This window comes from Bos grunniens, chromosome 23 (genome assembly GCF_055505025.1).
Source record: "Bos grunniens cultivar Pamir isolate PY7600 chromosome 23, Bosgru_T2T1.0, whole genome shotgun sequence".
In the NCBI taxonomy this organism is placed as follows: Eukaryota; Metazoa; Chordata; class Mammalia; order Artiodactyla; family Bovidae; genus Bos; species Bos grunniens.
In genome coordinates, this window is record NC_141187.1 from 28818672 (window position 1) to 28838586 (window position 19915).

At 58.2% G+C, this 19915-nt stretch overlaps 2 protein-coding genes and 1 pseudogene across 3 annotated transcripts; 2 read left to right on the forward strand and 1 right to left on the reverse strand.

The window, feature by feature from the left end:
• The first annotated feature begins 162 nt into the window (after positions 1–162).
• On the forward strand, positions 163–2787 carry LOC147347038 (superkiller complex protein 2-like). The gene is made up of 8 exons (XM_086369256.1): positions 163–349; positions 485–589; positions 912–1059; positions 1141–1267; positions 1398–1608; positions 1761–1871; positions 1947–2160; positions 2356–2787. The coding sequence occupies exons 1-8, from the start codon at positions 272–274 to the stop codon at positions 2442–2444; spliced, it is 1083 nt and encodes a 360-aa protein (XP_086225382.1). The 5' UTR covers positions 163–271; the 3' UTR covers positions 2445–2787.
• Positions 2788–3630: 843 nt separating this feature from the next.
• On the forward strand, positions 3631–16645 carry LOC147347039 (complement C4-like). Its single transcript, XM_086369273.1, is given in 39 exon segments — positions 3631–3695; positions 3822–3862; positions 3865–4019; positions 4206–4407; positions 4597–4667; positions 4750–4838; positions 5024–5086; positions 5088–5104; positions 5285–5381; positions 5521–5626; positions 5736–5868; positions 6532–6647; positions 6758–6934; positions 7061–7243; positions 7365–7550; positions 7716–7874; positions 8132–8258; positions 8432–8506; positions 8993–9190; positions 9284–9395; positions 9487–9557; positions 9826–9970; positions 10082–10286; positions 10517–10568; positions 10667–10756; positions 10904–11068; positions 11071–11112; positions 11290–11365; positions 11526–11682; positions 11783–11896; positions 11981–12152; positions 12363–12595; positions 12670–12837; positions 13217–13276; positions 14118–14211; positions 14289–14312; positions 14315–14598; positions 14739–14813; positions 16235–16645. Coding segments are annotated over 39 exon segments (4869 nt in total). The 3' UTR covers positions 16505–16645.
• On the reverse strand, positions 16641–19764 carry LOC147347040 (steroid 21-hydroxylase-like; annotated as a pseudogene). The gene is made up of 11 exons (XR_015152092.1): positions 19413–19764; positions 19226–19315; positions 18964–19118; positions 18651–18746; positions 18437–18538; positions 18248–18334; positions 17883–18083; positions 17236–17385; positions 17183–17193; positions 17044–17147; positions 16641–16960 (listed from the first exon to the last, which is right to left on the reverse strand). The product of XR_015152092.1 is annotated as a steroid 21-hydroxylase-like (transcript).
• Between the last annotated feature and the right edge of the window lie 151 nt (positions 19765–19915).

Sequence of the window (19915 nt, forward strand, 5' to 3'; positions counted from 1 at the left end):
CAACAGCAGCGGTCACATCTGCCGCTCTACACAGCAGCAAGCCCAGCACTCAACCTGGCTCCCGAACTTTCCCAAGGTGACCCTGCCTCAGTCTGGACAGGGCAGCCTGTTGAGAACATAGTACAGTGAGGCGGGCCTCTGGAATCAATGGGTTTAAGTGGAGAGGGTCGCCCGGAGACTCTGGCTTCACACCCACCCTGGCTTCTCCCAGGCCCATGAACAGGCTCTGGCTGAACTGACCAAGAAGCAGGGGGCCTTGCAGGAGCCCAAGATGACTGGCCAGCTCGTCGACTTGCCTGAGTACTACAGCTGGGGGGAGGAACTGACTGAGACCCGGAGCCAGATCCAGGTGAGCGCCTGTGAGTGTTGGGGGTGGGGTGATGGACGGGGAGGAAGAGACTAGGACGACCTGGGTACACCTGAACCTCGTCCCAGCATCTCTGTGACACTTCTTATCCCCTTTCTTCTCGTCCCTGCTCTTTAGCACCGCATCATAGAGTCTGTGAATGGGCTGAAATCTCTCTCAGCGGGAAGGGTGGTGGTTGTGAAGAATCAGGAGCATCACAACGCACTGGGTGTGATCCTTCAGGTGAGGGCGGTGGGAATCTGGACTCCAAGGCCAGAGGGAGCAGCCAGCCCCATCCCCATCTTCCCCACTTGGCGAGGAGCCATTTGTACTCAGCAGTGCTCTCATTTTTCCCTCGAGCCCTCCTTTCCTTCCCATCCCCACCACTTCATGCTCGTCTCCTTGTCCTCTCCCCAGGCCCTGCCCCTGAAGTCTGCTCTGATTGCTTGACTTGGTTACCAGTCTATATGGCCGCCCCATGCTCCCTGACTGAACTGGCAGATCTGTCTCTTCTTGGATGTCCACTCCTCACACTGCCCTGTCCTGGCCTCCCCACATCCTCTAGGTCTCTTCGAACTCCACCAGCAGAGTATTCACAGCCCTGGTCTTGTGTGACAAGCCCGTGTCTGAGGAACCACGGGAGAGGGGGCCAGCCTCCCCAGATGTGCCCTACCCAGACAACCTCATGGGATTCAAGCTGTTCCTGCCTGAAGGTGAGAGTGGACGGATGCCCGGGCTTTTGCCAACAGCACGGCTGAGGTGCCCGGTCTGAACCTGCTCTCCCCTCTTCTCAGGGCCCTGTGACCACACTGTGGCCAAGCTCCAGCCAGGAGACGTGGCCGCCATCACCACCAAGGTGCTCCGGCTGAATGGGGACAAGATCTTGGAGGACTTCAGCAAGCGGCAGCAACCAAAATTCAAGTCAGAGATGCTGGGGAGGGACCACGTGGGAGTGGCGGGGAGGTGTGGTCAGGGAGGCTCCCCCAGTCCTAGGGGGGTTCCACAGGAAGAGAAGCCTCTACCCCAGGTCTAAGACCAGCTCCATCCTCAGGAAGGATCCGCCCTCTGCGGCCGTGACCACTGCTGTCCAGGAACTGCTACGACTGGCTCAGGCGCACCCCACAGGACCCCCCACCCTCGACCCTGTCAATGACCTGCAACTCAAGGATGTGTCTGTGGTCGAGGGGGGGCTCCGGGCCCGGAAGCTGGAGGAGCTGATCCCGGGGGCTCAGTGTGTGCACAGTCCCCGTTTCCCTGCCCAGGTTGGTCCCTGGATGTGAGCTTCCCAGCTGGAAGGGACGGCTTTCCCTCTCATCCCCTGCAGACTGGCTGCCCCCGTCCCAGTCCTGGTCCTCAGCTCCCCTGCTGAGGTCAGGGAGGAGCCTCACGAGCCCTTGCCCTTGGCTCCTCGCAGTACCTGAAGCTGCGGGAGCGGATGCAGATCCAGAAGGAGATGGAGCGGCTGCGCTTCCTGCTGTCGGACCAGTCGCTGCTGCTGCTCCCGGAGTACCACCAGCGAGTAGAGGTGCGGGGGCAGGGCTGGGCTGGTGGGCTGGCGGGGAAGCTGTCTGCTGGCTCCCAACACCCACCATCCTTGCAGGTGCTGCGAACCCTGGGGTATGTGGACGAGGCAGGCACAGTGAAGCTGGCCGGGCGGGTGGCTTGTGCCATGAGCAGCCACGAGCTGCTCCTCACCGAGGCCAGTACTGGGAGCTACTCCTTTCAGAGCTCCTGGGCTGGCGGGCACCTGCCTCGGTGCGACTCGGCCTCGCCTACCACGTACATGACCTCATTGGGGCCCAGCTGGTGGACTGGTGAGTCTTGCGCCCCAGCCTCTGGAAGATGACAGAGCAATGACCTCAGGTTGGATTTCCTCCCTCCTTGTGCTTCCCTCATTAGCAAAGCCCAGCCCCTCTCCTGTCTTCTGGAACCTGGGAACATATCCAGCCAAGTTCTGAGTTCTCTGGAACTCAGGAACCCAGCTCCAGCCTTGTCTTTCTCTTGCACAGTGTCTCCACCACTTCTGGAACCCTCCTCCGCCTGCCAGAGACCTGAAGACTCTCTTCATCATTGCACACCTCCCCAGGGTGGGGATTGAGGGGCCCAGGAGGGCTGCCTGCCCTGGATCAGGCAGGGTCACCTTGGGAAGGCTCGGGAGCCAGGATGAGTGCTGCGCTTGCTGCTGTGCCGAAGGTCAGATGTGACTGCCGCTGTTGACCTGGGCTGCGTCCCAGTGGAGGGGTTTGGGCTGTGCTTCTCTGCCCTTTCATGGAAGTGGAGCCAGAAACCTTGCCAAGGCCATGGCTGCTGTCTTTCACGCAGCAAGGTGCTGCCACTATTCTGTCTGGGGTGGGAAGGAGGGACCTCAGGAAGCTGTGGAGGTTGGACAGAGTTCTCCATATTTTGGTTGAAATTGACGAATAAAGTTCTTCTGCCTGTGATGTTTTCTGGAGTCTTTTGTTTCATGAGACAAGTGAGTTCAGGCACCTCGTTTAAGGGCAGAGGTAAAGCCAAAGTGGCACCTGAGCTTTACCTTGTTGGAGAGGAACAAGGAGCACTGAGGTCAATTTCCCTGTGGGACGATGAGGATGTGTCTAATTTCCTAAATGATAAAATTTCTGTTAGAGCCTGCAAAAAGCAAAAAGCTAGTGTAGTTCAGGTTTTGCGGGAGTTATTGTAAGAGACAGGTTTCCCAGGTGGCTGAGTGGTAAAGAATCTAACTGCCAGTTCAGGAGACTGGGTTAGAAAGGAAATGGCAACCCACTCCGGTATTCTTCCCGGGAAAATTCCATAGACAGAGGAGCCTAGTTTGCTACAGTCCCCGGTGTCACAAAAAGTTGGACATGACTGAAACAACCAAGCCTGTGTGCATGGACAGTAAGAGACAGGTTTCTTAGTATCTTGTTTTGTGGGACCAAGAAAGGAGCCATGTGTCTGAACCATTTGCTGAGCCACGTGGGGCCCTGCTGGGCAGATGTGTGTGTGTGCACGCTATATGCACAGGCACACAGACCCAGGCAGCAGTGCTGGTGCCCGGGGCATTAGGATGAGAGGGTTAACAGGGAAGGACTCAGTTGAGTCCATGATTCCCTCAAGAGACCCAGGTGTCCGGGGTGCCCCCTCCCAGTTCTGGGTCTGGGGCCAGTTGCAGTTCTTGGTTGTCACGTGGTTTCCCGGCTTATCTGGGCCAGGGGAGGAGCAAGGCTCTGAGTCAAAACTCTGCTCCAAGCCCTGGGTTAACCAGAAAGGAGCAGGCGGGTCTGAACCCCTCAGGTCCTCCAGCCATGAGGCTCCTCTGGGGGCTGATCTGGGCATCTTGCTTCTTCGCCTTGTCTCTGCAGAAGCCCAGGTCCTGGAGGCAGGATACGGAGAGCTTGAACAGGGCCAGGGCTGGTGAGGGGAGAGTGGGCTCAGAGGGTCTTGATTTGGGGGGAAGGCTGGAGGCTGGCTGTTGACTCGCACCTGTTCTTCCCAGGTTGCTCCTGTTTTCTCCTTCTGTGGTTCGCATAGGGGTCCCCCGTCTATGGCCGTGAAACTCCAGGATGCTCCTTCAGGACAGATGGTGAGAGGATCCGTGTTCCTGAGGAACCCATCCCATGTTAATGAGCTCTGCTCCCCGAAGGTGGATTTCAGCCTCAACTCAGACAGAGACTTCATACTCCTCAACATCCCGGTAAAGGCCTACTCCCTCCTGGTGCCACCCAGCGCCCCACCTCCTGTTCTCCTCTGTCTTCTTGGAAACATCTTTGTCTTCTCATCCCCCTGCTCCCTTCCTCCCCTCCCAGCCCTGTGTTCCTCTGTGTGTCAGTCTGTCTTTTCCCTTCTGCTCTCTCACCCACTCCCTCTCCCTCTCTTCCAGATCCCCCAGGAACAGGCCAGGGTCTGTCGCCTCCATCTGCTCCGCAGAGCCCCCGAGGTGCAGCTGATGGTGCAGTCCTCATGGCTAAGGGACTCTCTGTCCAAACAGACAGACATGCAGGGTGTCAACCTGTTGTTCTCCTCTCGCCGGGGGCACCTCTTTCTGCAGACGGACCAGCCCGTTTATAACCCTGGCCAGCAGGGTGAGTTGGCGCCAGGGCCTCCACCTTTCATGCCTTCCCAGCCACTTGAGTGAGATAACCTGAAGCCCCTCACAGGAAGGCTGCTTTGCAAACATTTGTTCTCCTTCCCTTCACTTTCTGGGAGGGGGTCCAGGGTCCAGGGCCCACCCTCCCATGGCTCCTGCTCACCTCCTCATCCTCCATTTCCAGTTCGCTACCGAGTCTTTGCTCTGGATCAGAAGATGCGCCCGGCCACTGACATCCTCACGGTCATGGTGGAGGTGAGCCGCCGCCCTCTGACCTTCCTATGGGCCTGGGCTGCTGAACTGGCCTCTGATCGTGACCACTTTACTCCCATTGCAGAACTCTCAAGGCTTCCACGTGTAGAAAAGGGAAGTGTTTGCTCCCTCCTCCATCTTTCAGGACAACTTTGTGATCCTAGACATATCAGAGTGAGCATCTCCTCCCTGGGACATGCCAAAACCTCCCCCGAGCTGTCCACCTACAGCACATGGTCCGATACTGAGCTTCCTCAGCCCCTGGTTCACCCTCCAGTCTCCTCCTAGGGAGTTTGGTGACTGGCTGTCCGCAGACCTCTCACAATAGTGAGCTGAGCCTCTCCTTTGTCTATCCTGAGGCCAGCGATGTGAAAAATCTCAGCCTGATTCTCAGATAGCCTGGATTCCAATAGCAGCACCCAGTAAGGTGAAGAAATATGGTGAGAGCTAGAGACGGGAGGGACAAGTGCTCCTTGTCTGCAAGGAGGAAGGGGTGGAGCAGAGGTGGGGGGTGCAGGGCCAGGGAAGAGAGACGCGGCTGCCACAACCCCGAGGGGAGGGAAATATTTTAAGGGTCCTTTCACGAGAGTCTGATCTGCCCTCCCTTTGCCTTGGGTCAGTTCTCCCCAACTTTGAGGTGAAGATCATTCCTGAAAACCCCTACATCCTGACAACACCTGGCTTTCTTAGTGACATCCAAATGATCATCCAGGCCAGGTAACTCCCCCTCGCACATGGTCCCTCACACTGGGCCTGATCCCAGGATGCCCCATGCAGCATGAATGTGCTGTGGAACCCCACTTCCCTCCCTTGCCCCAGGCCTCAGCCCCTCGTCCGAATCTCTCCTCCGTGGCAGGTACATCTACGGGAAGCCAGTGCAGGGGGTGGCATACGTGCGCTTTGGGCTCCTGGGTGAGGACGGTGAAAAGACTTTCCTGCGGGGCCTGGAGAGTCAGACCACGGTAGGAAGGAGGGTTGAGGTGCGTGAGGTGGGTGAGGAGAGTGAGGCGGCGTGAGGAGGTGAGGTGGGAGACTCGAGTCTCATTCTCTGTCCTGTCTTCTTTGCCCCAGCTGGTGGATGGCCAGTGCCAAATTTCCCTGCAAAAGGCTGAGTTTCAGGGTGTGCTGGAGAAGCTTAATATTAGCACTGATGACCTCCCAGGGCTGCGCCTGTTATGTTGCAGCAGCCTTATTGAGTCTCCAGGTGAGTGGTTTCCCCTGATTATAACCCTGGACCCTCACCTCTGACCTCCGAGCTGACCCTCTGTTCTCTAGCACCAACATCACCTTGCTTACCTTCAACTGGGACACAAAGTCAGGAAAGATGCAGAAGATCGTCTCTCTACAACTGCATTTCTGGGCTTTTTCTGGGAAAGGGCGAACTTCCACCATCTCCATATTGTTTTTTTCACCCATCCATCCACCCATCCATCCAATCCTCATCTATCCATCCATCACCCTACCATCCACCTATCCATCCATTCATTCATTCACCCATCCTGCCATCCACCCATCATCTGCCTATCCAGCTATTCATTCACTCATACATTTATTATCCACCTATCAATCTGGCCATCCACCCAGCCAAACATCTATCCATCACACAAACATCTATGGATCCACCCATCCATCCATCTATTTGACAAACTATTTTTCCATCCACTTATGTCTCTATCCAACCATCCATCCATCCATCCCTTCTCTGTTGACCTCAAAACACATAGAGATGAACAGACGGCAGTTTGTGCCCTGAAAAGTTCAGCCTTGGTGGAGGGAAACACTAGAGCACCCCTTCCCTGCCCCCAGCCCTCCTTTTCCTCTCTTCCCAGGTTTCTGTGTCCACCTCTCTCCACTCTGTATCTTGCAGGAGGAGAGATGGAGGAGGCAGAGCTCATGTCCTGGCGTTTCGTGTTATCTCCCTTCTCCCTGGATCTAAGCAAAACCAAGCAGCAGCTTATACCTGGGGTCCCCTTCCTGCTGCAGGTTTCTTCTGGAAGGGGGAGGATGAGCAGTGGGCGCCGGAGGTGGTGGGCAGGAGGGGGCCGCGTCTCACTGACTGCACTCTTCCCTCTGCCCCTCCCTCATCTCCCTAGGCCCTGGTCCGTGACATGTCAGGCTCCCCAGCCTCTGGCATTCCCGTCAAAGTGTCTTCCAAGTTGTTTTCTGGATTGACTTCTAAAAACCGGGACTTTGAACAGAACACAGATGGGAGCGGCCAAGTCATCGTCTCCATTGGTGTTCCTCGGACCATCTCAGAAGTGCAGCTCTCGGTAGGACCCCACCCTCATGGGAGTGGGGGAGCTAGGAGAGAACGTTCCCAGGGTGGCAGGTAGAGGGGGGGAAGCTGGGTGCCTGTGCCCTTTCCATTGATCCTGCGACCTCTGCCCTCTCTCCAGGTGTCTGCAGGCTCCCCCTACCCTGCGGTAGGCAGTCTCACTGTGAAAGCACCGGTGTCCAGAAGCTCTGGATTTTTGTCCATTGAGTGGCAGAATCCGCGACCTCTTAAAGTCGGAGAGACCCTTAACCTAAACCTGCGAGCCGTGGGCATCAGTGGGAGCTTCTCCTACTTCTACTACATGGTGCGTATTAGGGGCCACAGGGGGGACAGGGTGGGAGGGTCTCAAGAGGAAGGAGCCCTCAGGGTGGGTGGTGGCCTCAGGGCATGGGATGGGCAGTGAGAAGCACCCTGCTCTCCTCCAGATTGTGTCCCGGGGCCAGATCGTGTCTGTACATCGAGAGCCCAGGAGCCACCTGACCTCCATCTCCATGTTTGTGGACCATCACCTGGTGCCCTCCTTCCACCTCGTGGCCTTCTACTATCACGGGGGTGTCCCGGTGGCCAACTCCCTGCGAGTGGACGTCCAGGCTGGAGACTGTGAGGGGAAGGTAACTGGCATCGGAAGAGATGGGGTGTGTGCGTGTGCTGGGAGGATTAAGAGAGAAGACTGCATGACTGCAAACGGGGTGATTTAGTTTGGGGTGCACTGAGGATGCACAAGACTGAACGAGTTCTCCCCACCTCGACTGCCCCCCACCTGCCACCTCTGCCAGCTGGAGCTGAACGTGGACAGTTCCAAGGCATATCGTCCTGGGGACACTGTGAAACTCAACCTGAAAACAGAGTCTCGAGCCCTGGTGGCCCTGGGAGCTGTGGACACGGCTCTGTATGCTGTGGGTGGCAAGTCCCACAAACCCCTCGACATGGTCAAGGTTGGTCAGGTCCTCTCTCTGATCCTCCCTTCCCTCCCAGGTTCATCCTCCTGCTGCCCGACTCCAGGCAGGCACTAGAACTCACTCAGCTGGACTGCTGCCACTCCTCCCTTGAGCCTTGGCCCCGGTGGCCTCTGTTTCCGGTCTCTGTGTCTCTCTCGTACTTGTGTGGACCCTGCCCTCTAACCTGCAGCTGAGTATGCGATCGTGGCCACAGCCACTCTTGTCTCTGCAGCATCTCTGCCTTTTCTGGCCAGGTCTTCGAAGCTATGAACAGCTATGACCTTGGCTGTGGTCCCGGCGGTGGAGACACTGCCCCTCAAGTGTTCAAAGCAGCTGGTCTGGCCTTTTCTGATGGAGACCATCGGACTGAAATCAGAAAGAGTGAGGACAGAGGAGGAAGGGGAGTGGGTGGTGGGAGGATAAGGAGGAAGGAGGGGCCTGAAGGGGAAAGACAGGAAGGGGAGGGGTGGGAAGGGCTGGGCTGGGAGGGGAGACTCAGAGGGGAGGGGGAGGCCCTGCATCCTCCTGCTGACTGCAGTCCTGCTCTCTACCAGGTCTGAGCTGTCCCAAGGAGTCAAAGTCTAGGAAAAAGAGAAATGTGAACTTCCAAAAGGCGATTCATGAGAAACGTGAGTTGAGGGTGCCCATGTAATTCTCTAGGGCTTCCCTGGTGGCTCAGATGGTAAAGAATCTGTCTGCAATGCACGAGACGCAGGGTCGATCCGTGGGTTGGAAAAATCCCCTGAAGAAGGGAATGGCTACCAGCTCCAGTATTCTTGCCTGGAGAATTCCATGGACAGAGGAGCCTGGTGGGCTACAGTCTATGGGTCTCAGAGTTGGACACACCTGAGCAACTAAGGCATATGCAGTTCTCCACTTGGGCCCGAGGCTCGGGATGCAGGTCTGCCTGTTGGGTCCTCTGCTCCCGATTGAGCCCGTGCATGGCGTCCGGGCTAGTAATCCAGACACCACAGTTCTGAGGTGAAAGGGAGTGGGGGAAGTGCTCTGCTTTGACCACCCTCAAGTTCCTGGTCTCTCGGGGTGAGTCCTGGTACATCTAGAGGTCGGGTCGGGGATAAGGCATGCCTCACGCTCACCCTCACCTGGTCCTGCAGTGGGCCAGTACACTTCCCCCGTCGCCAAGCGCTGCTGCCAGGACGGGCTGACGCGGCTGCCCATGGCGCGCACCTGTGAGCAGCGGGCGGCCCCGGTGCAGCAGCCGGCCTGCTGCGAGCACTTCCTGTCCTGCTGCCAGTATGCCAAGAGCCTGCGCAAGAAGGCCCGGACCAGGGGCCAGGTGGGCCTGGCCCGAGGTGAGGGGCTGGGTGTGGCTGGGGCACTGGCTGGGGCCCCTGGAGGGTCAGGACGGCCCCCTCCTCACCACCCTCCACCGTGTGCCCCCAAAGCCATGGAGCTCCTGCAGGAGGAGGACCTGATCGAAGAGGATGACATCCCCGTGCGCAGCTTCTTCCCCGAGAACTGGCTTTGGAAAGTGGAAGAAGTGGACCGCTTCTCCCAGTGAGGGCGCGCATGGGGCCTGGCCTTGTCTCTGGGCAGTGTCGGGGTCCTGCCCAGCGTGGGACCCAGCTTCTCACCTTTCCCACTGCAGATTGCGACTGCTGCTCCCGGACTCTCTGACCATGTGGGAGATTCACGGCGTGAGCCTGTCCAAAACCACAGGTGCCGTCACCCTGCTGGGGCCCTGGGCCTCCCTTTTCCAGGCTCCCTGGTCGAGGCTCCCTGCTTGGTCCTTAGCTCTTGGTACAGGAAGGAAGGGCAGAGACCTGGAGATGTCTGCATGCCAAGCATGGGGACTGAAGCCAGAGAGCAATGGCAGGCAGGGGATGGGTGGGAAGTGGGGGGACCAGGGGCAGGCCCTGCCCCTCACTGCTGGGGTCCCCTGGGTGTGATGCCTCCAGGCCTTTCAATTGTGCCCACTCTATATCAGGCTTGTGTGTGGCCACCCCGGCCCGACTCCGAGTGTTCCGTGAATTCCACATGCACCTCCGCCTGCCGGTCTCTGTCCGCCGCTTTGAGCAGCTCGAGCTGCGGCCTGTCCTCTACAACTACCTGGATAGCGATCTGACCATGAGGTCCCTTGGCGGCTGCGCGCAGGGTGGTGGCGGGGGACTGGGGCAGGTGAGGGTGGGGAGCCTAACTGGGCTGGGACCCTGGCCCTTCCCGTCTTCCTGACCCCAGGTGAGCGTCCACGTGTCCACAGTGGAGGGGCTGTGCCTGGCCGGGGGTGGAGGGCTCGCCCAGCAGGTGCAGGTGCCCGTGGGCTCTGCCCGGCCCGTTGGCTTCTCTGTGGTGCCCATCGCAGCTGCTGCCGTGTCCCTGAAGGTGATGGCTCGAGGATCCTTTGATTTCCCTGTGGGGGACGCAATATCTAAGATTCTACAAGTCGAGGTGAATGGCACACCCCTGAATCTAGGTCCCCAGCTCCGAGATTCATCCCCTGCTCTGGCCCTCTCCCTGCAACAGGGCTGAGGCCACCCCCCAAACCCAATGCTTTTGTCCATTGCACTTTCCACAATCCTGGCCCCACTGTGTCCCTGAAGTTCCAACTGCAAGTCCTGAGGAGTGTGCGCTGGGAGGGGCAGGCTCTAGCCTCTCACAGCTCCGTTTCCCCTCCACAGAGAGAAGGGGCCCTTCACAGGGAGGAAATAGTCTATGAACTCAACCCCCTGGGTGAGTGACCTCCACTCACAGACAGCAGTGTCCTGGGGTGGGAGGGGACAGAGGGCGTGGGCAGCAGGACAGACCGCTGACTCCCCTCATCTTCCCAGACCCCCGAGGCTGGACCTTGGAAATTCCTGGCAACTCTGATCCCAATATTATCCCTGAAGGAGATTTCAAGAGTTTCGTCAGAGTCACAGGTGGGCATGTCCTCCAGTCCCTTCCCAGGGGCTTCTCTTGGATTCATGGGAAACCTGGGAATTTCTGTTTGATCCTGAGACTCCATGACCCTCCGACCCTGGCCCCCTGACCTGCTCTCTGACCCTCCATCGTGTCCCTCCCCATAGCCTCGGATCCACTGGAAGCGTTGGGCTCTGAGGGGGCCTTGTCACCGGGAGGCCTGGCCTCCCTCCTGAGGCTTCCCCAAGGCTGCGCGGAACAAACCATGACCCTGTTGGCTCCAACACTGGCTGCTTCCCGCTACCTGGACAAGACTGAGCAGTGGAGCATGCTGCCCCTGAGACCAAGGACCACGCTGTGAATCTCATCCAGAAAGGTTCTGAGTGCAGCGACTAGCAGGACTGGGGGCCAGGGGAGGGCAATTAATGGAAGCTGGGCAGCCCGGGTGGTCAGAGCAGGGAAGAGAGATTCGGTCCCCAGTGGAAATGTTGAGCGTAGCCTGGCCACAGCAGTAGGGAAGTGGGTGTGACCTCAGCTGCCTCTCCCCTCCAAGGCTACACGTGGATCCAGGAGTTTCGAAAAAGAGATGGTTCCTACGGGGCTTGGTTACATCGGGACAGTAGCACCTGGTGAGTTTGGGGGAGTGTCCTGGGTGTATGGAAGGGGCCAGGGCTGGTGGGGGCAGAGCCAGCTACTATGGGAGGGTAAATAGCCAGGAGCCACCAGGAGTGGGGCCTCCCCTTTACCGGGACCAGTGGCTATCCCTAGCAATGCCTTCGTCTCCTCTAGGCTCACGGCCTTTGTGCTGAAGATACTGAGTTTGGCCCAGGATCAGGTGGGCGGCTCTGCTGAAAAGCTGCAGGAGACAGCCACGTGGCTGCTGTCGCAGCAACGGGATGATGGCTCATTCCACGACCCCTGTCCTGTTATCCACAGGGAAATGCAGGTATGGGGCTGGGAGGCTGGGCCAAGGGCATAGGAGGGAAGAGTAGCCCTGCCCCTCCCCACTCGTGGTTGGTGCCTCCTTTTCTGCCCACTTCAACCAGGGAGGCTTAGTGGGAAGCGATGAGACTGTGGCGCTCACGGCCCTTGTGGTCATCGCCCTTCACCACAGGCTGGCGGTCCTCCCAGACAAGCATTCTGAGCACTTGAGTAGAGTGGTAAGGCAGCTATGTGTCTGCCCTTCGCTGATCCACTTTCCCCTCAGGAGCCCAGTGCACAGATCCTCCCCCAACTTTCTCCAGGAAAATTCCTTCTCAAGAGCAAACACCTTCTTGGGTGCGAAAGTAACCTCTGGGCTCCTGGGCTCCCACGCCTCCGCCATCACGGCCTACGCCCTGTCGCTGACCGAGGCCCTCGAGGACCTGCGGAGAGTTGCCCACAACAACCTCATGGCCATGGCCCAGGACATCGGTGGTGAGGGGGTCCTGGCAGTGAACCTGAGGCTTGGGAGAGCGAGACCCCTGAGCATGTCCAAAGGGAGAAACGGAATGAATGGAGGCCCTCGGAGGGAATCAGAGCATAAGCAGGGGTTACTGGGAAATTAGGAGAGATAAAGGGGGGGCGTCAAAGGGTCAGATGACTAAGATCCTCCCCTGTTCACCTGTGGGTCTCCTTTCACTCCAGATAAGCTGTACTGGGGCTCAGTCACCACTTCTCCAAGCAACGTCCTGTCACCCACTCTGGCTCCACATAGCCCAGCAGACCCCATTCCCCAGGCTCCGGCCCTGTGGATTGAAACCATGGCCTACGGCCTGCTACACCTGCTGCTATGGGAGGGCAAGGCTGAGTTGGCCGACCAGGCTGCATCCTGGCTGACCCGCCAGGGCAGCTTCCAAGGGGGATTCCGCAGCACCCAGGTAGGGGCTGTCCTGGGATTCTAGGGTGGCTGGTCCTGAGATCGAGTACCTGAGTCCCGGCCCGCTTTCCCCAGGACACTGTTGTGGCTCTGGACGCCCTGTCTGCGTACTGGATTGCGTCCTACACCGCCGAGGAGAAGGGGCTCAACGTGACCCTGAGCTCCTTGGGCCGCAGTGGGCTCAAGTCCCACGTGTTGCAGCTGACCAACCACCAAGTCCACAGGCTGGAGGAGGAGCTGCAGGTGAACCGTGCCCTCACCTGGGTGACCGGGACACCTGGGCCTCCCTCGGCCAGGCCAGAAGTCATCCCCGTTTCCTCACCCCTGCTGAATCCCTATGGCCCCTCTTTCTGATAACAGACTGATAAGTCTGTGGGGAGATTTACTGGCTCTGTGAGCTGTAGCAAGTCACCCAACCTCTGAGCTTCATTGATCTGATCTAAAAATGATCCATGCAGAATCTACAGAGGGTTTAGGAGATGGTGGAGAGAGAATGCAGGTGAAAGTAGAAAGTGTTGAGAAGAGAGGTGGGGAGAGGAGGTGGAGTTATTTTGGTGGAGGAGGTAAGTTGAAGCAACAGTGTGCCCTTCTGACATCTCTTTCCCTTTTGTGCTTGTGAAAGTTTTCCCTGGGAAGCAAGATTAACGTGGAGGTGAGAGGAAACAGCAAAGGAACCTTGAAGGTGAGAGCTGGTGGCACTGGGCAGGCAGGCCCATCAGGGTGAAGCCGGGGTGTTGAGTGGGAGACCTGCGGGCAGAGCTCATGGTCTGGGAAGGAGGAAGAGGCCCCTGGGTTGCGGTTGCCTGTGCTCTGTCCTGGGCAGGTGCCCCTCACTCTGCTCTGCCCTCTTTCTGGGCACCTGTGGTCCCCTTCAGCCCTCAGTGCTGATGCTCAAACACTTGGCCCCTCAAGCCAAGTGTCTCCCCTGAGCTCTGAGCCCCTGTGTCCCACAGCACCTTAGACGTGGTTGAGCCCCAAACCCCTTCCTCCTCCTGTGTCTCCTTGTCTGACTGACAGTGTCCCTTCCATACAGGAGCCCAGCTGCCACTGCAGAGGCCATCTTAGTGCCCCCTGCTCCATCCTAAGCCTGTCCTCATGACCCCAGTACCTCCTCGTCTGCTTTCACCCCAGCCATGCCCACCTCCCCAGCAGGACAGGTCCTTGCATCTATACACATCTCCTGGCCCTGAATGTCCTTCAGGTGCTTCTTGTCCCCCATGACACACTCATTCTCCTCCTCCAAGCTTCTCCTGGCAGCCATTCCTGAACTTTTCTCTGTAGCTTCTTCAGTGCATGTGTACAGTGCCTGCCCCCATGCCAGGACCCTGCTCCGCTCTCTTTCTCACCCAACACCTCGGCTCCTTTGTATTTTTGGACTGGTCTGGGAGGTGGATGGGAATGGGCAGAGGGCCTCGAAGCTCTTAGCCCAGGAGCTAAGGGGTCCAGAGCCTTCCATGTGGCTCTGGAGAGAGGTCTGTGGCCCCAAAGGTCCCATGTCCCCTTCCCACCCCTTGTTGAGCCAGGTCCTTTGCAACTACAATGTCATGGACATGACGAACACGACCCGCCAGGGTCTTCAGATTGAAGTGACGGTCATGGGCCACGTCGAGTACACGAGTGAGTGTTGGGGTCACAGGCTGTGGGTCTCTGAGGGGGTGGTGCCAGGGCTGAGCCACAGTGCTGTCCCCTCGCAGTAGAGGCGGAGGAGGACTACGAGGACTAAAGTAGGAGGACTGTCCAGCCGGGGATGACCCCGAGGCCCACTCCCGGCCCATGACACCTCTAAATCTGTTTGACAGGTGGAGGAACTACTGTAAGACAGAGGCTGCCAAGGCGGCCAACGAACTGGAACCCAGGGTGCATCCAGTGAACCAGGCAGGGGGACCCAGACAACAGGCACGTGTCTCCACAGGCAAGTCTGCGAAGGTGGGGCTGTCAGGCATGGCCATTACGGACATCACCCTCCTGAGTGGATTCCACGCCCTGCGGGCTGACCTGGAGACGGTGTGACCAGCCACCCAGAGGGGCCGCCTGTGCCCCAGGAGCCCTGTCCCATCCCCGCAGCAGCCCCAGCTGCTGAGCCCTGTCACGTGCAGGCGGCCGGGGGCTTTCTCCTTGTGACTCCCGGCTCCCGTTCCCCACAGCTGGCCTCCCTCTCCGACCGTTACGTGAGCCACTTTGAGACCGAGGGTCCCCACGTCCTGCTGTACTTCGACTCGGTGAGCAAGGAGGGTGACAGAGGGGCGCACAGCTGGCACTGGGTTTCCTGAGCTCGTGTTAGGAGGATTCCCAGAAGGCAGGTGTATCAGCAGCTACTGCTCTGGGAGAGACCTTGTGGAGTGAGCAGGAAGGCAGGACAGGAGGGGGTCAGAGGCTTGGCCAGGGAGGTTCCCCGCTGCCTGCAGGGAGGCGGGGCTGAGCCCCTTCGGTGGCTTTGGGCCCAGTGCCAGTCAGCCGGGGAGGGCTTGAGAGAGCGCCTTTCATAAAGCTGAATGTATTCAACTTGAGGGACTGCTTCTTTTTCATTGACCTTCTCTTTCTTTTTCTATATAAATGTGTATTTTGTCTTTTTTGAAATGATGGTGATTTTAGATGAATTGTTGTTGTTGTTGTTTTTCCCATGGCCACCTTTGACTAACACATAGTTATCAACCCTCTGATGGCCCTCAAAAAAGTTTTTTGAACATTTACTGTAACCTCTCAGAGAAAAATGTGAAAAAGGCGTGTTAATACTGTGATACCATTCGTCAGGCGTGTTAAGACTGAGATACAACTGGCCAGGTATTTGTGCGTCAGGGAGACCCTCCCTGCGCAGTGTGTGCAGAGGGGAAAAACCCTGTTAGCTTGAGAAGCCAGGCAGAGGAGTCTGGTTGAACACAGTGGAAAATGAGGAAGATGTCAAGTCAGGGAGCTCACCGTGCAGCTTAAGAAGGAAACTCACGTGGGATACCAGGCTGAACTGGACCAGTGTGGGCATGAGGAGAAGGATCTGGGCCTAGACATGAGTGGTGGAGTCATAGAAGGCAAGCAGAGGGCTAGCACTTGCTGTTACCAAGCAGAAAAGGGAGGCCTTAGTTGTATCATTGAGGCTATTGAGAGGGTGAGTGGGTTTGGAGGGCAGGCAGACGGAATCGGGAGAGTTTAATACATCCTGTAAAAGTCCCAATACAAGAAAAAGGCTGAACATTTGGGAGAAGCTGCCCACCTGCAGAGTTTGGGGAATGATGAGACTACCCTGGGGAGCACAGAGAAGGGGAAGGGCCTAGGCTGGGGCCTGTGTCTCTGGGAGGGACGAAGCAGGAAGGTAAGAAATGAGCAGGTCAGAATCGGGGTGGTCTGGAAGCTAGCCCTGAGGGTAGGGAGAGCTTCGTGAAGAATGTGTCCATGAAGTGAGCCTCTGTGAAGGTGCCAGGACAAGAGACTGGGGTGAGGTCACCATGTGAGCAGTGAAGTCAGCAGAGACCTTGAGGAGCAGTTTTTAGAAATCCTGAGGCTGGAAGGTAAAAAAACATAAAGGACACTGAAGATAAGATCGACCGGAACCAAACAGGCCAAGCAAATCCATCACAGCGGTCTATGAAAGCTCAGGGCCCAGAAGTGGGTCCCTGACTTCCCTGCCTCCCATCTCCCCCCATGCCAGGTCCCCACCTCCCAGGAGTACATAGGCTTTGGAGCTGTGCAGGAGGTGCCCGTGGGGCTGGTACCGCCGGCCAGGGCCATCCTGTGTGACTACAACAACCCTGGTGAGGCGTTGGGGACACTCTGGAAGGTTGGGGTAGGTGGCAGTGAGGAGTGGCAAGGGAGTCCTGTGGATCCATCTCCTGGGAGACAGAGAGAGGGCAAGTTCCCTAACACCCCTCTGCTTTTCTCCAGAGCACAAAAGCTCTGTGTTTTATGGGGCACCACGTAAAAGCGAACTCTTCTCCATGTTGTGCTAGCAGCCTTCTGCCAGTGTGGTGGGCGTGAGACCCCTCACCGTTGATCTCACAGCACCATGTTTACAGCGGGGAGGGCAGCGGTTTGTACGGGAGCAATAAAAGAAGACACCGAGGCACGTGACTGGCCGAGTCCTCCCACCCACTCCTCCCCCATCACTGGGCACTGGCGCTCTCCCAGGCCCCGGCCTCCACCCCCCGGGGCTGCAGCCGCACCTGGAAAGGCTGGACCTTGAGGTTGACACCGCAGTAGGGATCCGGCTGCAGCGACGGCAGGGCGCCCACGGGCGGCGGCAGCAGCGTGAAGGCCTGCAGCAGTCGCAGGAGCACCACGAAGAGCTCCAGGCGCGCCAGCGACTCGCCCAGGCACACGCGCGCCCCGCAGCCAAATGCCAGCGCGCTGGGGTTCGCGCCCGGCTCCAGGAAGCGGTCTGCGGGTGGGCGGAAGGACCGGGCTCATGGGCCGCCCGCTGCACCGCCACCCACCACCGCAGGCACCCGCCCCGCCACGCACCGGGCCAGAACTCGTGCGGCTGCTCCCAGACGGTCCCGTCCAGGTGGGCACCTTAGAGGTTAAGGATAACGACCATGCCCTCAAGGATGTCGTAGCTGAAGATGCTGAGGGTTAGGGTTAAGTGAGAGGCCCACTGGACCCTGCTGGGGCCTTGGCCATTCATCCCTAGGCCTCCGGAGTCACCTGCTAGGCCGTGGTGCCATGTGGCAAGGCCAGGGGCAGCACCTCTGCAATGGTGGCCTTTAGCAAGGGCCGCTGAGCGCCATCCTTTCATGTGACTCCAGGGTTCGAGGCTCTGGGGCCCAGCTCGCGATCCATCTCCTCCTGAAGGTATTGCTGAATCTGAGAAATGGAGCCCAAGTCCTGTCACTGGCCAGCCCTCAGCGGCCAGCCCTCAGCTGCCAGCCTCCATTGTGTATGTCTGTGTGTGTGTGTGCGTGCACGCATACACTAGTCACTCAGTCGTATCCGACTCTCTGAGAGCCCATGGGCTGTAACCCTCCAGACTCTTCTGTCCATGGAATTCTCCAGGCAAGAGTACTAAAGTGAGTTGCCATTCCCTTCTTCAGGGCATCTTCCTGAGCCAGGGGTCGAACCTGACTCTCCCACATTGCAGGCAGATTCTTTACAGTCTTAGCCACTAGGGAAGCCCAGACTTCCACCATTCCCTGGAGGAACTCACATGAAACTATGTGCCGAGTAGAAGAACCCAGGCAAACCCCACTGACCCACCCAGTCCTACACCCCACAACACAGCCTGCATCGCCACCAGTGAGCTAGGTTCCCGCCACCCTGGCCAGGCTGCCAGGAAGGATCCCTTTGCCTCCTCCAGGGCATACCTCGGGGTGGTGAAGTAGGAACGCCACAGCCCAGGAGAGGGTGCTCGCCGTGGTTTCAGTGCCCCCGATGAAAAGGTCCACCACAGACATGTGCACGTGTCCTTCCAGGAGCTGTCCCGGGCCCTCTTCTACTCTTTGCCTCCCTACCCCCTGGAGCATGTAGTCCGTCATATCCCTCCACTGGCCGGCCACCATGCTCTCCTGGGGAGGGGAGGACCAGCTGGCCTGAGTGCCTGGCTTGGGGAGAGTGTTTAGAGGGTGCCATGGGTCCAGGACCGCAGGGATGGCCCAGAAGCTGCCTGGCTCTGGCCAGTAGCGTCACCGCTGCCAACCGAGGAGGACCCCGGTCCACGCACGATTCCCACCTTGTGGCGCGTCAGCTGCTTCTCCACCATGTGGTCCCTGTTCTCTATGGCCTGCTTCAGCCTCCAGAGCCCAGGGTTGGGGAAGAACTGGGGCAGAGAGTAAGAAGGTGTAGCTGCTGGCAAGGAAGCCTGTTCCCCATCCCCACCCTTTCTCCCAGGACCAGGCATGTCGGGGCTGCGCCTCCTCACCCTGAGAAAAGGAACCATGTCCAAAATCTGGATGGACCAGTGGTCCCAGGTCTTCATCAAGTCCTGAACACAGTCGTGAAAGGCATGTACTAAGGTGTCCTCCTGCCAGAAAAGAAGGACATCCTTTCAGTGCAGAACCAGGAGAGGATCAGGGAGGGGTTGCGGGGGGTGGGGGGAGGGGGGCAGGCATATGGGAGGGCAAGAGAGCCTTGACCTTGTTTCCAAAAGTGAGGTAACAGATGATGCTGCAGGTAAGCAGAGAGAATTCCTTCTGGATGGTCACGGGGGCACCGGCCTGGACTCTCATGCGCTGAAGAGAAAGAGCATGAACTAAATAGGGAGGGACCTGGGACGTCCCTGGTGGTCGAGAGGCTAAATTCTCTGCTCCTAATGCAGGGGGCACAGGTTCGATCCTTGGTGAGGGAACTAGATGCCACATGCTTTGGGTAATATAAGTGGAAAAAAAATAGAGGGCCTTCAAGGAGGGGTGAAGCTGACCTGGGCTAACTGTGGGAGTCCAGGCTCACCTCGCAGAACTCCTGGGTCAGCTGGTCCACCCAGGGCTCCATGGAGCTGCGGGTGCCCAGCAGCAAGGCTGAGCGGGTGAGTTTCTTGTGGGCCTTCCAGAGCAGAGAGTAGTCCCCCAGAGAGATGTCCTGGCAGCGCTGAGACACCAGCTTGTCTGCGAGTAGGGGTTGGGGGTGGGAGGGTTGACTTGACCAAGGAAGCCACAGGGCTGACCTCCCCTGCTTCCCAAAGCCCTGCTTCTCCCCTCAAGCAACCCCTTACAGGATGGTATCTGGGGTCTGCCGGCAAAGTCCACCCACTTCCTGATCATAGCCTCCTCAATGGTCCTCTTGGAGTTCAGCACCACCACCTCTGGCGGGGAGAGTGGTAGGAAAAGCAGGAAGTCAGCAGGAAAGCACACCCCCAACCCTCCTCACTGTTGTGGGCCAGGAAGGAGGCAGACCCTCACCTTGCAGCCCAAGGCGAAGCCTGTAGACAGGCCCGAGTTTCTGAGTCAGGCTCAGCAGATGGATGGGGAGGTTGGGCTGCAGCAGGTGCAGAAGCCCGGGACCAGAGGTAGGAGGTGGAGGTTTCTGAGCTTCCACCGGCCCCATAGCAGGTGAGCGCTAGCTAGCAGGGTGAGCAGCAGCAGCAGCCCTGCGAGGACCATGGCTGGAGACCCAGGCAGAGGCCCCGGCCCCGCCACTTACAGCTCTCCACACCTTCAGCCATCTGGCTACTTGAGCTGTTCTGAAGCCTCCCTCGACTCCTTCCCTCAGGTCCTTGCCCACTGTCCCGCCCACAAAACAGTACATTCCTGGAATGGCATTGAATCTCTTGGCCTTGGAAAATCCAATATCAAAGAGCAGACCTTTTCCCATTCATCTATCAAGAAGAAAGGAAAGGAAACACAACTCTGACCTTCTTCAACAGCCAGAATCAGCTTTCTGTCAACCGTTCAGGAAAACGTGT

Coding starts and splice junctions, on each gene's coding strand:
- LOC147347038 (XM_086369256.1), top strand. CDS start 272: ATGACTGGCCAGCTCGTCGACTTGCCTGAGTACTACAGCTGGGGGGAG. Junction 590..911: donor CACTGGGTGTGATCCTTCAG/GTGAGGGCGGTG, acceptor CACATCCTCTAG/GTCTCTTCGAACTCCACCAG. Junction 1,060..1,140: donor CAAGCTGTTCCTGCCTGAAG/GTGAGAGTGGAC, acceptor CCCTCTTCTCAG/GGCCCTGTGACCACACTGTG.